The sequence below is a fragment of the Neomonachus schauinslandi genome, chromosome 12 (assembly GCF_002201575.2).
Source record: "Neomonachus schauinslandi chromosome 12, ASM220157v2, whole genome shotgun sequence".
NCBI lineage: Eukaryota > Metazoa > Chordata > Mammalia > Carnivora > Phocidae > Neomonachus > Neomonachus schauinslandi.
Genome location: NC_058414.1, coordinates 76,798,666 through 76,818,117, shown reverse-complemented (window position 1 = coordinate 76,818,117; position 19,452 = coordinate 76,798,666). Strand labels below are relative to the sequence as shown.

The following is a 19,452-nucleotide window of genomic DNA, read 5'->3' as shown; positions in this document are numbered from 1 at the left end:
AATACTTTTTTAAAAACATTTCTCCCCAAAGCTACAAAACCCCCCAGATATAAATGTGGAATCTCAAAAGCTTGCCCTGAGAAGCATTTTGCTTTTAAAATGGCAAGTGGCGCAGCCAATGTGGTGGGACCCAAAATCTGTCTGGAAGACAATATGTAAGTATTTATCAGTTTGGAAGTATATGATGTGCTATTAAATTATAGCAAATTGAACCTGAGTTTAATGGATCTTTTGAAAATGTATTGGGCGTGTTTTAAAAAGTGATTTCAGTTTTCATTATACAATTTCTTCTCCCACGTGTTTAAAGAGCCTTAAAATTCTGAAATTTTGGGGTGCCTGGGTGGCTCAGTCAGTTAAGCTTCTGCCTTCGGCTCGGGTCATGATCCCAGGGTCCTGGGATAGAGCCTCACATTGGGCTCCCTGCTCTGCAGGGAGCCTGCTTCCCCCCTCCCACTCCCCCTGCTTGTGTTCTCTCTCTAGCTGTGTCTCTGTCAAATAAATAAATAAAACCTTTAAAAAAATTCTGAAATTTCATATCAGAGTGACATAAGAACATAGCATTTATTCAGCTTCATGTAAAGACGAGGGATTTCCTCTCTGAATCCTCTAGACGTGGGCTGTCCCATCCGGTAGCCATAGACACATGTGATGATTTAATTCTGATTCTTAAGTAATCAGGGAAAAATTAATTCATTTAAATGAATTAAAATTAAAAGTTCAGTTCCTCAGGCACACTAGCCACGTTTCAAGTGCTCAGTAGCTACCCATGGCTTGTGCCTACCCAGCTGAATACAGAGCATTTCCACCATTGCAGAAAGTCCCATTTGACAGCACTGCCCTAGATAACGAATGCTCTGTCTCACAAACATCCTTTGTTTTAAACGTCTGAGTGCCCGTTGAAGTGTGAAATAATCCAGTAATAACCTCCCCCTGTTGTGATACAGAACTGTTTGCCACTAAGTGGAATGGTTTTCTGTACTGAGATGCTCTACCAAGTACAGTTTTTAAGTTTTCAGTCTCCTGCCTTAGGGTTGACGATCACTTGTATGTGAAGTTGGTGTCTGAGATCACAAGCCCTTCCTTTAAGGTTGTTGCTTTTAATTTGCTCTTCCCTGGACAATCAGACAGATGAGCTGTGCACAGCAGCAGGGTATGATGCAGGGCAATGGGGGTGAGCGAGATGAGATTGAGGGAGAAGGGCCAGGCCAGTAGGAACTTAAAGGCCGTGCAGGTAAGGAGATGAGATCTTTTTCTGAGTGTTTGAGTCGTCGAAGGTTTTCAGATTCTGGCCTGTCATTTGATTTATGTTGAAAAAATTATCTGACTGATGTATAAAATGATTCGGGAAATAGAATAGAGAGAACAACTGGAAGGCCATTGCCAGTCGCTGCCAAGGCTCTCACTGCCCCTCTCCACAGTGGTGACAGGGCTTTTTTCATGTGCCTTCACTAAATCTATCAATAGATGCTGAAAATATGTAAGTAGAAATTTTAATATTTTCCTGCACATGCCCTGAGTACATACACACTCATTTTGGAGACGACTAGTCCAGATCAGTGCTTCTCAGTGGGGCTGATGTTGCTCCCCAGGGGACATTTGCCAAGGTCTATAGGCATTCTGCGATGTTTTGGCTACAGTGGCTCTATTGGCTCTACAGTGGCTGGGATGCTCTGACCCATTCCCCCAGTGTGGCAGGACGGCCTTGCCACGTGAGTTATTGGGGCCGTAACGTCCTCATAGACTGAGTTTGAGAAACCTCAATATAGACAAAAGACGATATTAAGATTAGGGTGGTGGTTATGGTTTTAAAGACAGGTTAGATGCATCAGATATATTATGGAGATTAACATGGATTTCAAACTTCTCATTAGCTTGGGATAGAAAATCTTGGGTATAAACACCAAGTGTCACACAATACAGGAATTGTAGCTTCTTTTTATTTTGCATTAGAGAACCCATTAGAATTATCTTAGGTTCAAGATATAGCTTTTATTTTAGGCATATACTCATTTGATTTCAGTTTATATGAAGTTGATATTAGGATAATACTTCGCCTTTTATTATAATCTTAATGTTTGGTATAGGAATATACAGCAAACTATTTCGATGGATTTATTCATTTACTTTACCTTGAGGGGCCAGATAGTATTTTTGACTGTAAGGGTCAAGAGGTAAAATCAAGGAAAGTGTATAAGTACTTATATAAACATTTAAAGTGTAACCATTTAAAAATACAAAAACCATTCTAAGCTCAAAAATAATAACACCCCCCCCCCCCAAAAAACAAAAACAAAAAACAAACTACAGGCAGTTGGCTAGATTTGTCCCATGGGCTATAGTTTGTTAAACCCTGCTCTAAACTGATCATTTTAAGATGTGGTATTTAAAACATAAAGTAGGTATTTTAAACAAAACTATGTGCAAAGATGTAGAATCTGTCTACAGATTACATAGTATTTTCTTTAGATTTTCGTCTGGAGGTATGGAATGGTTGTAGGGGAACCTTCATATTCATGAAAGATAAAAGAAAACACTTCCACTTGTGTGAATAAGACTGGTTTATATATTTATAAATTGACATATTAAAAATCTTCAATAGTTTGTCATTTGCTAGTTACAGGTTTTCCCTGAATGCCAGGTTTTAAAAATTGATTAGCTGCTGCCCTCTTGTGGGAAGCCTCTGCCATTCTGCTTCTTTGTTGCCTGTGTTCCTTTGCTCTGAGATAGACAGGGCAGCATACTCCATGGTGGAGACACTGTGAAACTCTGATTATTAAGTATTAAGACACCGTGATACACAGCTATTAATGTAACAGGTTAATCATTGGTGTTGCTTCTTAACATTAATGATGGAGTTCACCTACATATTTCTCGCAGGAGCAGAGCAAATGCATTTCTAAACTGCCCTCTTTTGGGGCAGCACGTTTAGTTGCTTTCCTTATGGCTCATCTTTCAGAACTACTCTTGAACACACATGGAAAACGTCTGTGCTTTATTACATGTAAATTTTAGAGTATGAAAGGTGAGATTTTGAAGGCAGATATGCAACCCATATGGGTAGATATAAATAGTTAAATGCTACTAAGCTTTTCAAAATCAAATTTTTATCCTTTTCCTTTTTTAATGGACCTTCAAGTAGAGTTATTTTTTTTAACTCTTTATTTTGAAATAATTACAGAAATCACGGGCAATTGCAAAGATCGTACGGAGTAGTCCTGTGTATTCTATACCGGTTTCCCCATGATTGTATCTTACTTAATTAGAGTACAGTATCAAAACCAGGAAATTGGCATTGGTACAATGTGTGTCATTCTGTGTCATTTTATCACATGTGTAGATACAGTAAATACATGTAGCCAATACAGCAATTAAGATGCAGAATTATTCTATCGCCATGAAGATCTCTCTTATACCACCCTGATACCATCTCCCCACTATCACTGATCCCTGGCAACCACTCATCTATTTTTCATTTCTATCATTTTGAAATTTGAGAATGTTATAGAAATAGAATCATAAAATATGTGACCATATGAGATTGGCTTTTTTCACTTGGCCTAATACTCTTGAAATAGTGGTTCATGTTAATTACCTTTTTTTTATTGTTGAGTAATAGTCTGTACTATGGATATACCACAGTTTATCCATCACCTGTTGTCCTCAACCAAACAATTTAGTTGTTTCCAGGTTTTAGCTGCTAACCAATAAAAGTGCTATGAGCAACCACATATGTGTTTTCTTGTGGATGTACATCTTTATTTCTCTGCAGTAAAATCCCCAGGAATTCTAGGTTGTGTGGTAAGCGTATGTTTAATTTTGTAAGAAACTGCCAAACATTTTCCAGAGTGACTGCACCGTTTTACATTTCCACCAGCAATATATGAGAGATCCAGTTTCTCTGTATACTTGTCAGAATTTGGTGGTGTTACTGTTTTTTATTTTAGCTATTCAAATGTGTGGTGATATCTCAATTTAATTGCTAGTGATGTTGAACATCTTTTAATGTGGGGTTTTTTGTTTGTTTGTTTTGCCATCCATATAGCCTCTTCGGTGAAATATCTATTCATGTCTTTGTCCATTTTGTAATTGGAGTGTTTGTTTTTCTTTTTTTAATTACTGCAATTTGAGTTTTTGAGATACATTCTGGATATGAATCCTGTTGTCAGATATGTGGTTTGTGACTATTTTCTCCCAACCTATAGCTTGTCTAGACATCCTTTTCACTAGGATCTTTTCTAGTGCCAAAGTTTGCAATTTTGATAATCCAGTTCCAATTTATTGATTTATTTTTCTTTCATGGATGTGCTTTGTTTATGGATTGGTGTCAGGTCTAAAAATGCATCATTCATGGAGCCATAGGTTTCAAAGGTTTTCTTCTGCATGATTTTCTAAAATTTTTATAGTTTTATGTTTTACATTTAAATCTGTGATCCATTCTACATTTATTTTTGAATAAAGTATGAGATGTAGGTTGAGGTTCAGTTTTGGCCTATGAATATCTAGTTGCTTCAGCACCATTTGTTGGAATGACTATCCTCCCTCCATTGAATTGCTTTTGCTCCTTTGTTGGAAAATAAGTTGCCTATATTTTGACTGGTGCGTTTTTTGGTCCCACTTGGCTTTGGGTTCTCTATTCATTCCATTGATCTGTATATTTATCTGTCCACTAATACCACATGCTCTTGATTATACTAGTTATGGAGTAAGTCTTTACATAAGGTAGAATAATTCCTCCCATTTTCTTCTTCTTCTTTTTTTTTTCCCCCAAATTAGCTACTTAGTTTCTTTGCCTTACCATATACATTTTAGATAACTTGCCTCTATCTACAGAAAATCTTTCTGGGATTTTTGTTAGGAATTGTGTGAAATCTGTATATTTATTTGGAGAGAATTGGCCATCTTTACTATTCAGTTGATGAATATGGCATTTCTCTTTATATATTCTTTGTTTTCTTCCATTACCATTTTTGTGGGTTTCAGCTTGCAAGTCCTATGCATGCTTTATTAGATTTATACCTAAGTATCCCCCATTTTTTTTTAAGCAATTGTAGGTGGCATTGTTTTTTTAATTTCAGTTTTTATATTGTTAGTATATAGACACACAATTGATTTTTGTGTGTTGGTCTTGTATCTTCTGTAACCTTGCTAAATTAATTTATTACTTCTAGGAGTTTTGTTTTTGTTTTTGTAAATTCCTTGGGATTATCCATACAGACAAACATGTCATCTGCAAATAAAGACAGCTTTATTTTTTCCTTTCTGATTTGTGTGCCTTTATTTCACTTCTCTTGCCTTATTGCATTGGCTAGGATTTCCAATACTGTGTTGAACAGTAATGGTGAGAATGGACATCCTTGACTTGTTCCTGATCTTAGGGTAAAAGTATTGTCTTTCACCATCCAGTATGATGTTAGGTGTAGATTTTTGGAAATGTTGTTTATCAAGTTGAGGTAGTTCTCTATTACTAGTTTTCTGGGACTTTTTATCATGAATGGGTGTTGAATTTTGTCAAATGCATGTTCTGTATTGAGATGATCATGTAATTTTTCTTAAATCTGTTAATACAGTGGATTATATTAACTGTTCAAATATTAAAACATCTGTGTATCCATAGGCTAAACCTGACTTGGTCATGGTTTCTGGCTTTTTAAATATAAGGCTAAATTCTATTTACTAATGTTTTGTTAAGGAGGATTTTTGCCTGTATACTAATGAAGCATATTGGTTTGTAGTTTTCTCATGATGTCTTACTCTGGTTTTGGTATTTTAATACTGGCTTTATAAAATAAATTTGGAGGTATTCTGTTTTCTGAAAGAGTTTGTGTAGAAGTAGTGTTAATTGTTTTTTTTTTTAAAACATTTGGTAGAAGTCTCCAGTGAAACTGTCTAGGCTTGGAGATTTTCCAGTGAGGTGAGTTTATAAACTATGAATTCAATATCTTTAATAGTTACAGGATTATTTAAATGATCTATTTCATAATGGATGAATTGTGTTAGTTTGTACTTCTTGAGGAATTGGCCTAATTAATCTGAGTTGTCAAATTTACAAGGGTAAATCGTTCATAGTATTCCTTTATCCTTTTGATGTCTGCAGAGTCTATAGTGATATCCCATTTCACTTTTGATATTGGTGATTTATGTCTTTTTTTCTGTCAGTCTTACTAAAGGTTTGTTAATTTTATTGACCTTTTTAATGAACAAGCTTTTTGTTTCATTGATTTCTGCTGTTTTTGATTGCTTTCCTTCTGCTTACTTTAGGTTTATGGGATTCCTTTTAGTTTCTTTTTTAATTTAAGTACTTAGTGTTATAAATTCTTCTCTTGGTACTCTTTTAGCTATGCCTCACAAATTTTAATAAGTTATATTTTCTTTCATTGCAATGTGTTTTTTAATTTCCCTTCAGACTTCCTCTTTGACCCATGGATTATTGAGAAGTATGTTGTTTAGCTTCCAAGTGTTTGGAAATTTTCCTGTTATCTTTCTGTTACTGATTTCATTGTGGTTGAAGAATACACTTGGTGTGATTTCAATTCTTTTAAAAATGTTGAGGTTTATTTTGTGACTCATGATATGGTCTATCTACCTTTAGTATATGCTCCATGGACACTTGAAAAGAATGTGTGTTCTGCTCTTGTTGGGTAGAATGTTCAATAAATGTCATTTTGACACTGTTGGTTAATGCTGTTGTTGAGTTGTTCCATACATTTGGTAATTTTCTGTCAATCAGTTGTTGAAAGAGGGCTGTTGACGTAACCAGCTGTGATTGTAAATTTTCTGTTTCTCTCTCAGTTCTGTCTGGTTTTGATTCACGTAGTTTGTACCTCAGTTGCTTGATACATACACATTTAAGTTTACTCTGTCTGGCTGAAGTGACCTTTCGATCATTATGTAATCTCCCTCTCTGCTAATTTTCTTTGCTCTGGAGTCTATTTAATTGGTGTTAATATAGCCACTCCTACTTTCTTTTGTTTAAACAGCTTTATTGAGATATAATTCACATGCCATACAATTCACTCATTTAAAGTATACAGTCATGGTTTTTAGTATATCCACAGATATGTGCAACCATCTCTACAGTCAATTTTAGAACATTTTTATACCTCAAAAAGAAATTGTGTCTTTTGGCTGTGTTGCCCTTCTACCCCATTCCCATCCCATTCCACTCCCTTCTCCCCCACTCCCCAACCGGCCCTAAGTAACCATGTTTTACTTTCTGTCTCTATAGACGCATCTATTTTGGACATTATCATATAGAAGGTATTATATAATATGTAGGGGTTCTTTTGTCATCAGCTTCTTCACTTAGCATAGTGTTTTCAAGGTTCATCCATGTAGCATGTATCAATACTTCATTCCTTTTTATGACAGAATAATCCTCCATTGTATATAGATATATCACATTTTGTTTATTCGTTTGTCAGTTGATGGACATTTGGTTTGTTTCTACTTTTTGGCTCTTAGGAATAATGTTTCTATAAATATTTATATATAAGTTTTGTATGGACATGTTTTCATTTTTCTTGTACACATACTTAGGACTGGATTTGGGTTCATATAGTTATTCTATGTTTAACTATCTGAGGAGCTGCCAGATTATTTTCTGAAGTGGCTGCACCAATTTACCTTCCAACAGCAGTGTATGAGGGTTCCAGTTTTTCCACATAACACTGCTTATTATCTGACTTATTGATTACAGCCGTCCTAGTGGGTGTTGGGTGGTATCTCACTGTGATTTCATTTTGCATTTCCCTGATGGTTAATGATATTTAACATCTTTTCCTTTGCTTGTTGGCCATTTGTGTATCTTCTTCAGAGAAATGTCTATTCAAACCCTGCCCATTTTTAAATTGGATTCTTTATTATTGAGTAGTAATCCTGTGTTCTTCTGATTAAAGTTTACATGATTTTTCTCTTTCTACTCTTTTACTTTTTACCTACCTGTATCATTATATTTAAAATCAGTTTCTTGATCTGAAACCAAAAAACTATTAGAAGAAAATCTAGGGAAAAAAGCTTTATGGCATTGGTCTGGGCAATGAATTTTTTGAATAAGACACCAAAAACCTAGGCAACAAAAGCAAAAGTAGACAAATGAGATTACATCAAACTAGAAAGCTTTTGCACAGAAAAGGAGACAAGAGAATGGAAAGTCAACCTACTGAATGGGGAAAAAAAATTTGCAAACCATATATCTGATAGATTAGCATCCAAAATATATAAGGAACTCCTGCTGCTCACTAGCAAGAAACCAAATAACCTGATTAAAAAATGAGTAAAAGGCCTAAATAGACATTTCTCAAAAGAGGAATACAAATGGCCAACAGGTATATGAAGAGGTGTCTTACTCTTTAAATGAAATGTCATCCAACGTTTGTTAGAACAGCATTCATCCATCACTTGCAACCATGCTTTAGCTACAGATCTAAGTTCTGTGAAAAGCAACATACTCTGTTGGAATCAGTTGGCTCTGTGGAATGCATAATGAAATATTATAGCTTTTATTATTTGTGAAATTGTGTGCTACAAAATCCTTTATATTTTAGTAAAGTTTATAATAAACTTAGGCACCTGCCTGTGTAGGTATGGATGTCCCATATATGGACATGTGTGTGTCTGTGTGTATATTCCCATATATGCATCCTTCTCCTGCTCCATCAACCTCAAACCACTGTTAATCACTGAACAGCACACCAGTAGCAATATTACTATTACCTTGAGTTTTGAGACTGTAGATACCTACAATTTTAGTTATTAATTCTAATTCAGCAAACTGAACGGATACAAGCAAATGTTCCACTCATGCCTTCTGTTTCACAGAATCATAGTGGTCTGTGAGCTGCTCCTGGATGTTGATTACCTCAGGTGTGACAATACAAGCGACTGTGCTTAGATGCAGTAATTAAATGAATGCAAGATTCCTTCTTCTGGGTATAGAGAAATTTTACATTGATAATCACTAAGAGAATGTTCACAATTAGGTGAAGTAGGTGAAACTCTTCTTGCTTCCAGATGATCAAAGCATCTCATTTCTGTTTCATGTCACATGGATATTGCAAAAAGTAGAAAAGAGATTATCAATTGTTTGATCCTTTGAGAATGGTGCAAAATATGTGTTTACTGTCCACATGTTTTAAGGATTTTCTAAAATGGTATTTCATAACCTGACACAGAGTAGCAAAAAATAGTCTACTATTTGGGTCCTGATACTTTTTAATACATCGATTTGTGAAATCTTACTTAAGGATATTGCTTAAAAATTATATAATATTAGACTGTCTTCTCTGATGTAGTAGAGATCTTTTAATCTCCACTGCAGTTCTTAAACAATGTGTGTATATATAATATCCCCAACTTTTTTTTTTTTTTTGGCATGGTTTTATTTCTCTGATACATGTTTATGTACAGTATCTAATTCTAAATTTGTCTTGACTTTTCTCCTTCAGTTTAATGAGTGGTGTTAAGAATAATGTTGGAAGAGGGATCAATATTGCCTTAGTAAATGGTAAGAATAATTATTTCACCTTACAGATGTGGTCAGTGGAGATTCATGTGGCCCAGAGTAAAATGCCCTCTGCTGTCAAGGGATCAAGTTAGAAAGTGCCACACTTGACACTAAAGCCCCCTCCCCAACTTCCTCCCATCCTCCTGAAAAACCAACTATACTTGGCGACTTGGTGTCTAAGTGTGCGAGCATGCTTCCTTGGAAGCACCCTCCTTGCTGTGCAGTGTGTGGAGAGTTTCCCATGGGGTTGTCAGGCTAAAACCAACCTAACATTAAATTGATGAATTCTGAAGGTGTTGGATTCTCACAATGGGAAGACAGAGTGACACATGAGGGTTTGTAAATGACAAAGGGTCATGGACTAATGGAAGGGGTGGGGAGAGGGATGAAGAGTAAGGATTAATTGTAACTTTTTGGTATTGTCCACATTTGTCACATAAGTTCATTAGTGAAAATAAGTTCATCGAATCCTGAAGGTCTCAAGTGTTCTTGCAAAATCAAATCTGAAAATATGAACCCATGAAATAAGGCCTGACTGCATGATTGTCTTCTCCTTCTGGTACGGTAACCCTCTAAGGCTGTATCAGGCGATTAGGGACCACGGCCGCCTTACCCAGTTCTTAGTATAGGAAAATATTTTTTATTTCTTTCACAACAGAAGATAAGTTTCTGCATTTTTACTTTATTTTCTTACATAAAAGTTTCTATATGTATTTGATAGCAAAAAAGATACATTTTCAAAGGGAAATCTGAAAAAAATTTAAAAGATGGCTTTAAAAGGTAGAAAACGCAAGTCATCTTTTTGTAAAAGGTTTACGTATTTTTTGCTAATTCTTAAATAAGGGAAGATGGTAACACACAAGGATGAAACCTAACTGAAGTTGAGCGGTCTACACTCAGCTGTGAACTTCAGTTTGCTGCTCCTTGGCTTATGAGATTCGTGAGAAAGTCCAGAATTTTAATTTATTCAAAAGTTATTCTTAGAAATATATTTCAGATGCATACAGTTCAGATTTTAAGTCTCAAAATAATTCTTTCTCTGCTAATGAATCCAAACCCATCACTGGATAAGATCTCCTGTCTTACACAGTGTATATTTCAATTGCATAATCTGACATGAATTCCATTTTTTTCAGGAAAAACAGGAGAAGTATTAGACACCAAATATTTTGACATGTGGGGAGGAGGTAAGTGTGAATAACACATAACTGTTCTGTTGCTAACACTGACTTCTTAGGCTTCCTCAATATAATATAGCCCATTAATGAGAGATTGATGGTATATTTGTGTTAGTTCATTTTCTCTTCTCACTAAACATCCAGCTATAGTGAAGTATTAGGTCATATTGCATTTACTTTGCTTTTTTTTTTTTATGGAAATTGTGTGTGTAATTAAGAGCAATAATACCAAAATTGAGATTTTAAAAATCTGAGTCCTATTTTCTGCAGGACAACTAATTGAAAGCCTTGGATCCTTTAAGTCTCTGACATTTTTTAAAAAGAATAAGTAATTTGGAGAAGGGCATAAACAATTTAAGCATTTTTAACTTAATTGACATTTTTTGCATATGATTTGTTAGTCTCAAAAAGTAAATTATAATTAGGATTATTATTAAAGTAGATGAATATTTGAGAGAAGGCATTTTCTTTTTAGTTCATTGCACTTAGAGCAGTTCACAGGCATCTTCCTAATGTGGAAGTTCCTCAAGGAACAGGTGTAAGTCAGTTACCCACATGCAGAAGCAAGGACCTAGCATCTTGAACAAGAGTGTGCCCAAAAGAAATTTCTTCCTCAGATCTCATGTAAGGCCAACACTGATTTATTTTTTTATTCTTTTCTAAGTTGTTGGTTCAGGATATTTCTCAGCATGAGGCTGTGCCCTGTACCTCCCCGTTTCCAACCCCTTTATATATTCCCTAGAAGCCAATAACTGGTAGTCTTCTTGAAATTTATGTTAAGTTTTCAGACCATTCAGCTTTTCTAACACTTCTTCAGCTTGTAATGAGATGCAGTGTTTTATTTATTTTTTAAATGAGATTAGGAGGACTTTTCATAGCTGTAAAAACGGTATAAATTTAAGATGCTGCCATCAGTTTTAGCTTCTAATGGCATAATTGGCCTTACCAACACTTAACTACCTGGAAACACTTGCAGAACCTTCGTTGAAATCAGAAGCTCTGTTGCTTCATCACAGGTAGATTAATTACACCAAAAAGTCTCTTTAAGTGAAGAAATAGTTGCAGTTGACTTCCGTCTGTGCATTTAAAAGGAAATGATTTGTTAGCTGCTCTGTTATATTTTCTCAGAGTTGAAAATGCTATTATTATAAAATAGAATTCAGTTAGAGGACATCTTTGGAATTTTTGCTGTGGAAAGAAACGGTAAATTTGAAGCGACCCAGTTCTGAAGCAATGTTAGACTTGGGGACTACATGGAGACCTGACATTGGAGAGTTTGAAGACGTAGAACAATCGGTAGTATGTGATCTAGATCTGCCATGCCAGTGTGTGGTCACCGAAGTGGTTTATCTTTAAGTTTTCATGTATCTTGGTGCACTAGACGAAGCAGGTAATGACTGTAGTATTTGCCATAATTAGATATAACCTTCATTCCTTCCCCTAGTTTACAGGAATTAGATGTGCCCAGAGGATCCTTTAAATCAGAGTGTATATATGTATGCATGTATGTTCGTGTGTGTGTGTGTGTGTGTGTGTATTTATATAATATTTTAAGAAATTACAGAACCTTTTATGAATTAGATAAAAGCTCTGTATCCTCCTCTTAGATAAGTACCCATACAAACAATTTTACATATGCTCTGAGAATCCATGAGCTTTTCTTCTACGCTCCTCCCCCGTCCCCATCAGGTTTCTTTCTTCAAATTGTCAGTCATACTTTAATACAACTTTGCTATGTTTTTTTCATTTAGCCCCTGGAATATCAGTACAGAAGACACATAGGATGAATCAGGGTTGGGAAATTCTAAGTTGATGGTGGGATCCTATTAAAGGACAAAGTTCATTTTTAACCTATTCATAAGCTTTGTCTCCCTTTTGGTTACTCTACATTTGAAATTATTGATTTGCAAATACTTTATATTTTAGTTAATACTAACTTTTAAGTGGTTATCATGACGGCTACTTAGTCACTAAAAAACCCCAAAACCCATCAATCCTTTCTTTTTCTTCAGATGTGGCCCCATTTATTGAGTTTCTGAAGTCCATACAAGATGGAACAATAGTCTTAATGGGAACATATGATGATGGAGCAACCAAGTATGTAAACTTAAAAATTTGTATTATTTTTGGAACTATAATTAATTATAAAGCAATACATTTTCAATGAAAAAATTTATAAAATAGAGCAAAGTAATCAATTCCAGATAAACACTATTAACATTTTATTTGCTTCCTTCTTTCTGTGTATTTATCATACATATATTGTCATAAAATTCGATCCACATACCTCAAGTTTGTTATGCCCTGTTTTTAACAACCTTAAATTGTTTTCTCTAATATTAATATTCTTAAGTAGCATTTTTCATGGCCTACCAGCAGTTGATCATATGTCCCCACCTTTATTTAAAATTTCCCTATTATTGCCAGATTTATTTTATTATAAATAACATTTCCATAAACATCCTTTTCCATAAATGATTTTGCACTTTCGATTATGTCCTTAGGGTAAGTTCCTAGAAGTGGAGTTAACTGTGAAAGAATAGGTGTGATAATGTTTTTCATAATGTTTAACACATGGTAATTTATAACTTTTTTCTTAAAATTGCATACGTTGTGAAATTTGTAAAATACAGAAAAGCACAAAGAAAAAACAAGTTACAGTTCATCTATTCAGTGATGACCACTGATAATTTAGTTTCCATATCTAGTTTTCTTAATATACATATTTTCTTCATCTTAAACATTTGGAATGCTAGTATTTATAGCATTTCTTTTGATTTATTTATGTGGTGGATATTTTCCTGTAACATTAAATAGTTTTGATAACAAAATTGTTCATGTCTACCTCATATAATTCTTAAACATGTGTCATGATTTAAAATTTATTTAATAAAACACCTACTGCTGGACCCTCAGGCTATTTCCAAATTTTCATACTTAGCAAAAGTGTACTGTCTTAAAAATTTTTGAACAGTCATCTCTATTTACTTAAGACAGATTTTTTTTGAGGTGAGGTGTTGAATTAAAGGATGTGTATGTTTTTTAAAAAGGATTTTTTAAAGTTTATAGGAATTTAACATGTCTCTCAGAAGTTCCAGGACACCGATTGTTTTTAAGAAGTTTTGGAAAGAGATTTTGTTAATGTGCCTTTCTTTGGTTATTGGTGAGACTGCATTTTTTTTTCACAAGTATATTTGGCTCTTTCTCTTGCAAAGTGTCTTTTGACCATTTAGGTTGACTCCTAAGTTTAGACTCATTCTTATTTAGTGAAATGTATGGATTTTTCATTTTAGTTTCTTCTACTTTTATACTTGAGAAGTATTTTCCCATCTCCAAATTGAATACTTAGTAGATTTTCCTATTCCAGTGACTTCACTGTTTTCATGTATTTTAAAAAATGCATTCATTATTTCCCAGTGGCTTACAATGCCTATTTTTATGTAGATTTGACTTTGTTTTTAGTTGTGTTCTGTTCCTACTTCTTCCTGCCCCAATCAGACACTATTATAATTTTTTAATAACTATTTTATAAAAATTAAGTGTACTACCTTTCTGGGGTGGCTAAGACCCCTTTAATAGCATTTCTCAAATCCCTTCTATGATACTTTATCCAGATGAAAAGTATACTTTTGTCAAGAATGAGATTTACAGATCTTAATTGAAAAGGCTTGAAATTCCACCTCAGAATATGGCATGTCTTTCTATTCATTGATTTTTTCTACATGTATTTAATGTGTAACTACATTATTGCAGATTTGCACTAACAAAACAGGGCTATGGGCACCTGGGTGTCTCAGTCAGTTGAGCGTCTGCCTTCTGCTCAGGTCATGATCTGAGGGTCCTGGGATCAAGTCCTGCATCGGGCTCTCTGTTCAGTGGGGAGCCTGCTTCTCCCTCTCCCTCTGCCCCTCCCCCCGCTCAGGCTCACGTGCTCTCTCTCAAAAATAAATAAAATCTTTAAAAAAAAAAAAAAAACAGGGCTACTTTGTGACTGTTTTAAAACTGAAGTATTTTCTTTGACATACATTATAGCTGGTTCAACTAAGGATGTGTTAAATCCGTAGATCAGTAAAATTGGCATATGCATCCATTGCCATTTAGCTACATAGAACTAAACAGAATGTAATTAGGCTTTCCTTACCAAAAACCAAGTAACTCGCTGTTTGCTTTTGCTGATAGGATATTACATGTATAATTTGAGGTTTAAAAATTTTTAAAAACCCTACTTTTCTGAATAGACACACATGACCTCTCTTTTTCATCATGTTATTTCATTATTATACCTGCTTGGCTTCAGACCTGTTTCTCTTCTAATAAGAAATTGTGGTCATACCTAAGAACTAAGGCAGGATGATGTTTATTCTTTAGCTGCTATTTATTGGTGCCCATCACATACCAAAAGCGGCCTCAGAAGACGTTCAACCTGTAAGGCAAAAACAAAAATCTAAGCTTGGATGTCTTTACACTTGTATATGTATCAGTATATGATTCAACTTCTATGCAGTTAAATGAATTCAGTTGTGTGCGTTTTCATTTTGGGGCACATGAATTTGTATTTTGAATACTTCCTTGTTCCAAATACGGGTTAAATAAATTGTATCATGTCCTTTATACAAAAATGGACAATCCTTATAAATGGCCATCTACATCTATTAAATATAACAAAATATAACCATATTCCTTGGCAGGTATCTGTGGAACATTTGAAATGATTCATCAGTGGTGGAATACCCAGTCTTTCATGGGAATAGAAGTTCTGCTTCAACTGATGTATATTAGCGCTTTTCTTTACATAAGGATGCTGGATTTTGCCTCATAAGGAGTAGTTTGTTCTCCCACTTATACCCAAAAGAGTCTATTTTTTTTTTTTTTTTGGTAAGATTTTATTTATTCGTGAGAGAGCGTGAGCACAAGCGGGGGAACAGCAGAGGGAGAGGGAGAAGCGGGTTCCACAGCAAGCGGGGAGCCTGACCCAGGGCTGCATCCTAGGACCCTGGGAACAAGGCCTGAGCCAAAGGAAGGCACATAACCAACTGAGCCACCCAGGCGCCCCTACCCAAAAGAGTTTAGAATATGAAATGGATGTGCCTGCTTTCTCCAACAGGGAGTTGGTATCCGTTCTCCATAGTTGTCCCTGTCTGATCCCAGTACTCCTATCTGCAGTGAGCTCCTTGGCTGTACTGTGAACTTCTGAGAATGTCTGGGCTTGGTCTCTATCAGAGCATTTCCCAAAGTGTGTTCTGGTGGGATCCCAGTTCTCTAAACCTGCACTGGGGGAATAAGTTTGGAGATGGCACCTTGCATTTTGCCCCTTTCAGGGATTTATAATGCAAGGCCCTGAACTTTGGCCCTAAGGAAACCTCTTTACCTTTGTTTATCCCAGTATTTCTTGATTTTAACAAGGAAGCCCATTTTATTTGTGTGTGTGTGTTTTTTAAAGATTTATTTATTTGAGAGAGAGAGTGTGTGCAGGGGGAGGGAGAGAGGGAGGAGAGAAGCTGACTCCCCACTGAGCGTGGAGCCCTACTCGGGGCTAGATCTCAGGACCCTGAGATCATGACCTGAGTTGAAATCAAAGAGTTGGATGCTTAACTAACTGCACCATCCAGGCACCCCTGGAAGCCCATTTAAAACAAAACAAAACAACAACTATATTTAAGAACACTTATATTTGGAGAATGCAGGTCTCTAATGATGCCTACTTTCTGCCCAGACCCCTCTAACATAAGTTCTTTTTTTTGTTCATTTAATGAAGAATTATAATAGTTTGAATGAGCAAGCTAAATTTTGCTATTGTATTCCTCCCTTTGGAGACAACACTCTATGACATGTGTACCTCCTGGCTAAGTCAAGGGTTTAAATGCGGGTGTACTGAAGTATGGGATCTGAAAAGTCCTTGTCTCCGCACCCTACGCCGGGCAGAATTCCCAGGGACTGTTCTACAAATAGCACCTCTGAAGGGCGCCAGTATCTCATCATTCTCTATTTGAAACAAAACAAAAAAGTATCCCTAAGTCAACGAACATTATGTTCTCAGGGTTGGTCTTCCTCTAAACTCCACCTGGTAGTCTTAGTAGTCTTAGCCTGGGTAAATGGAACAATAAATATGTTCCCCAAATCATTTGATGCTTTACTTGTTTGAAACTAATGAGCATTTCTCTTTCAGTTTTCCCTTTCCCTGCTTAGTACTCAGGGCTCTTGTAACCTTCTGTCGTGTTAAGTTTCTAGGTGGGTTTACTCTCCTGGCTGCATTTTTTGGGCATTGGTTCTCTGGTTGATTATCAACCCTTTAAAATGAGTGCCCCAGTCAAACCCAGGGTTCCTGATGGGGTCTGGCCATTTCAGGGTACAGCGGAGGTGCTAGCTTTTACCGTGTTGGAGATACGCTTCTTTGAATATTTATACAGACTAGTATTATATTCGTTTTCTTTAAAAGGTCACATCACATTTTTGGCTCGTGAATTTTTGGTTAAGTTAAAGTCTCAGATCATTTCATTTGCTCTCTGACCTTTTTTTTTTATAACCACTGCCAAATCAGGTCTTTCTCCGCATTCAGGACTTGATTTTGTTTAATCCTTGTTATCCTTGTTAAATTTAATTTTGCTGATTTTGGCCCATTAGGTCATGATGCTGACATTTGTCCTATGAGAGTTCCATGATCCAGGCTTTGTAGTCTCTCCAGAGTCATTCTTGTGTCTAAGTTGAAGTCATTGATAAAACTATTCACCAAGGGCGGTGCGCCATCCTGCCAGGGTCCTCCTCCAAGGGTTTCTTCTGTTAATCAACTACAGAAACTGTTTTTTAAACAGCTGCCCATGTACCCTAACAGGCACCCCATCCAGCTGCTGTTCCATTATTTTATTCATAGAGGCTGTTTTCAGAGACTCTCAGATGCTCACTTGAAATTCATGAGCTATGCTAATTACACTGCCCTGATCTCCTGCCCGCAAACCTCTTCAGATGCCGAAATAGCTGACATGACCTTAACTTAGCTTGATTTATTCCTCCCTCTTCCTCACTACCCCCTCTTTTTCCTCCTCCCCCCCTCTTTTTTTTGTTCACAGGCTCTCCTTGTTGTAATCCATTCTAGAATTTGCTAAAAATTGGAAGTAGCTTTATTGACCATTGTTTCTAAAAATTTCCTTGCCTTTTTTTGAAGACTGGAATATGTAATTTACTTTTAATGACTTAGCATCTTCATTTTCCATGATGTTTCTAAAATAACAGACACTACCTTGAAGATGATGTTGAAGTTCCTTAGAATTTAACTGTGTGACGTGTGTGGGCCTGGAGGCTTCAGTTTACTTTACAGCACTGATATAGACATTCCTGAACTGCTCTTCCCTTTTTATGTCGATCAGAGTGTTTGCCTCCCTGGAAAAGGCAGGCATGCTTTGATCTCCATATTATATCATTCTTGTGAAACAGTGGATCCCTTCGTTGTTTGCACTTGGTAGCAAAAGTTCTTTGTGTGGCCTGTAATGGTTTTATGAGTCTCATCTTATCCTGAGCACTACCGGTCTTCCTGGTAGTAATATTCAGAGTTTCCTCATTAGTAATATGATTTGCCCTATATTTTTGGACACTTCTGAGTTTGTGCCCATCACAGAACACTCCTGTTGTAGCACTAATTTATAATCTATCCTCCTCTTTTCCAAGATCGTTAGCAATTATATAGTGAAAATTATTATTATTATTATTTTTTTTTGTCTTTGAAGAGTCCTATTCTCATAAGAGCTTCTAATCTGAACTTTTTATAATGTGCTGTCTTTAAAGTCTAGGCTGCATGGTCACCTGTGCCTAGCTTTGCTTTTTCTTCAATCTCTTGAAGTAATATGGCGATTTTCTTCCAAAGTTCTTGACACTTCTACTTCCCAAGCGGTTCTTCCCTGTTAATCAGAGTGGGGCCCAGAATATTAATTCTCCATGTTGCTTTCAAGAAAGGGAGCATTGGCCTGTTGTGGTGGCATGACTGGGGGGCTCTCCGATGCTCCTCCTCCCCAGCAAAGATGGAGGCGGGTCTCTGAGTTGCCCCCTCTCCCGTTCCTGTTGCCTCCATTGCTACTCCCTCTTGCCCCTGTGCAGCTTTAGAATCTCTTCAGAAAAACTTGGTCCCTATCTCTGCCATCTTGTTTGTCGCAGAATAATTTTTGATTCATTTTAAAGAAAATTCTTAACTAAAATAATTTATTCCATAAAAATTTTCAACATCTCAGCTAATTTTTTAATAGCATTTGTTTTTTATTTTTTAATAGCTTATTTATTTATTTAGAGATAGAGCACAAGCTGGGGGCGCTGAGGGGCAGAGAGAGTAGGAGAGAGTCTTAGGCAGGCTCTACACCCAGTGTGGAGCCCGACGCGGGGCTTGATCTCACGACCCTGAGATCGTGACCTAAGCTGAAATCAAGAGTCCGATGTTTAACCAACTGAGCCACCCACGTGCCCCAGCATCTCAGCAAGTTAAGACCATTCGTGGAGATGAAAATATTTGTAACAAACTCAAGGTGCTCCTACATAGAATAAAAGCTTATATCTTTAAAATTTATACCATGTATACATTAGTTACACTGACTTGTAAAGAAATGGGACATTTTGATACCTAATGTGTATTGAATCAGTGCTGAAAATATTGGCTACCTTTGCATGATTTTAAACTTCTTTTTGAAACATGAAATTGTCTTCTACTTAAATGAAAGATTTGAAAAAGGAATAATGAAATCCTTCAAATTCTACATAGGCAGAGCAGAGAACTTTAGAAATTATTGAGAAACT

At 36.0% G+C, this 19,452-nt stretch overlaps 1 protein-coding gene across 1 annotated transcript in view; it reads left to right on the top strand.

Annotated features, from left to right (window-relative positions):
• Positions 1 to 19,452, top strand: part of FAM3C (FAM3 metabolism regulating signaling molecule C) — a 51,841-nt gene that overhangs the window by 26,036 nt on the left and 6,353 nt on the right. Inside the window, exons 5-8 of the mRNA XM_021699295.2 lie at positions 32 to 155; positions 9,444 to 9,502; positions 10,639 to 10,689; positions 12,693 to 12,777. Of these exons, the coding sequence (XP_021554970.1) occupies positions 32 to 155; positions 9,444 to 9,502; positions 10,639 to 10,689; positions 12,693 to 12,777 (319 nt within the window). The remainder of the gene's footprint in view (positions 1 to 31; positions 156 to 9,443; positions 9,503 to 10,638; positions 10,690 to 12,692; positions 12,778 to 19,452) is intronic.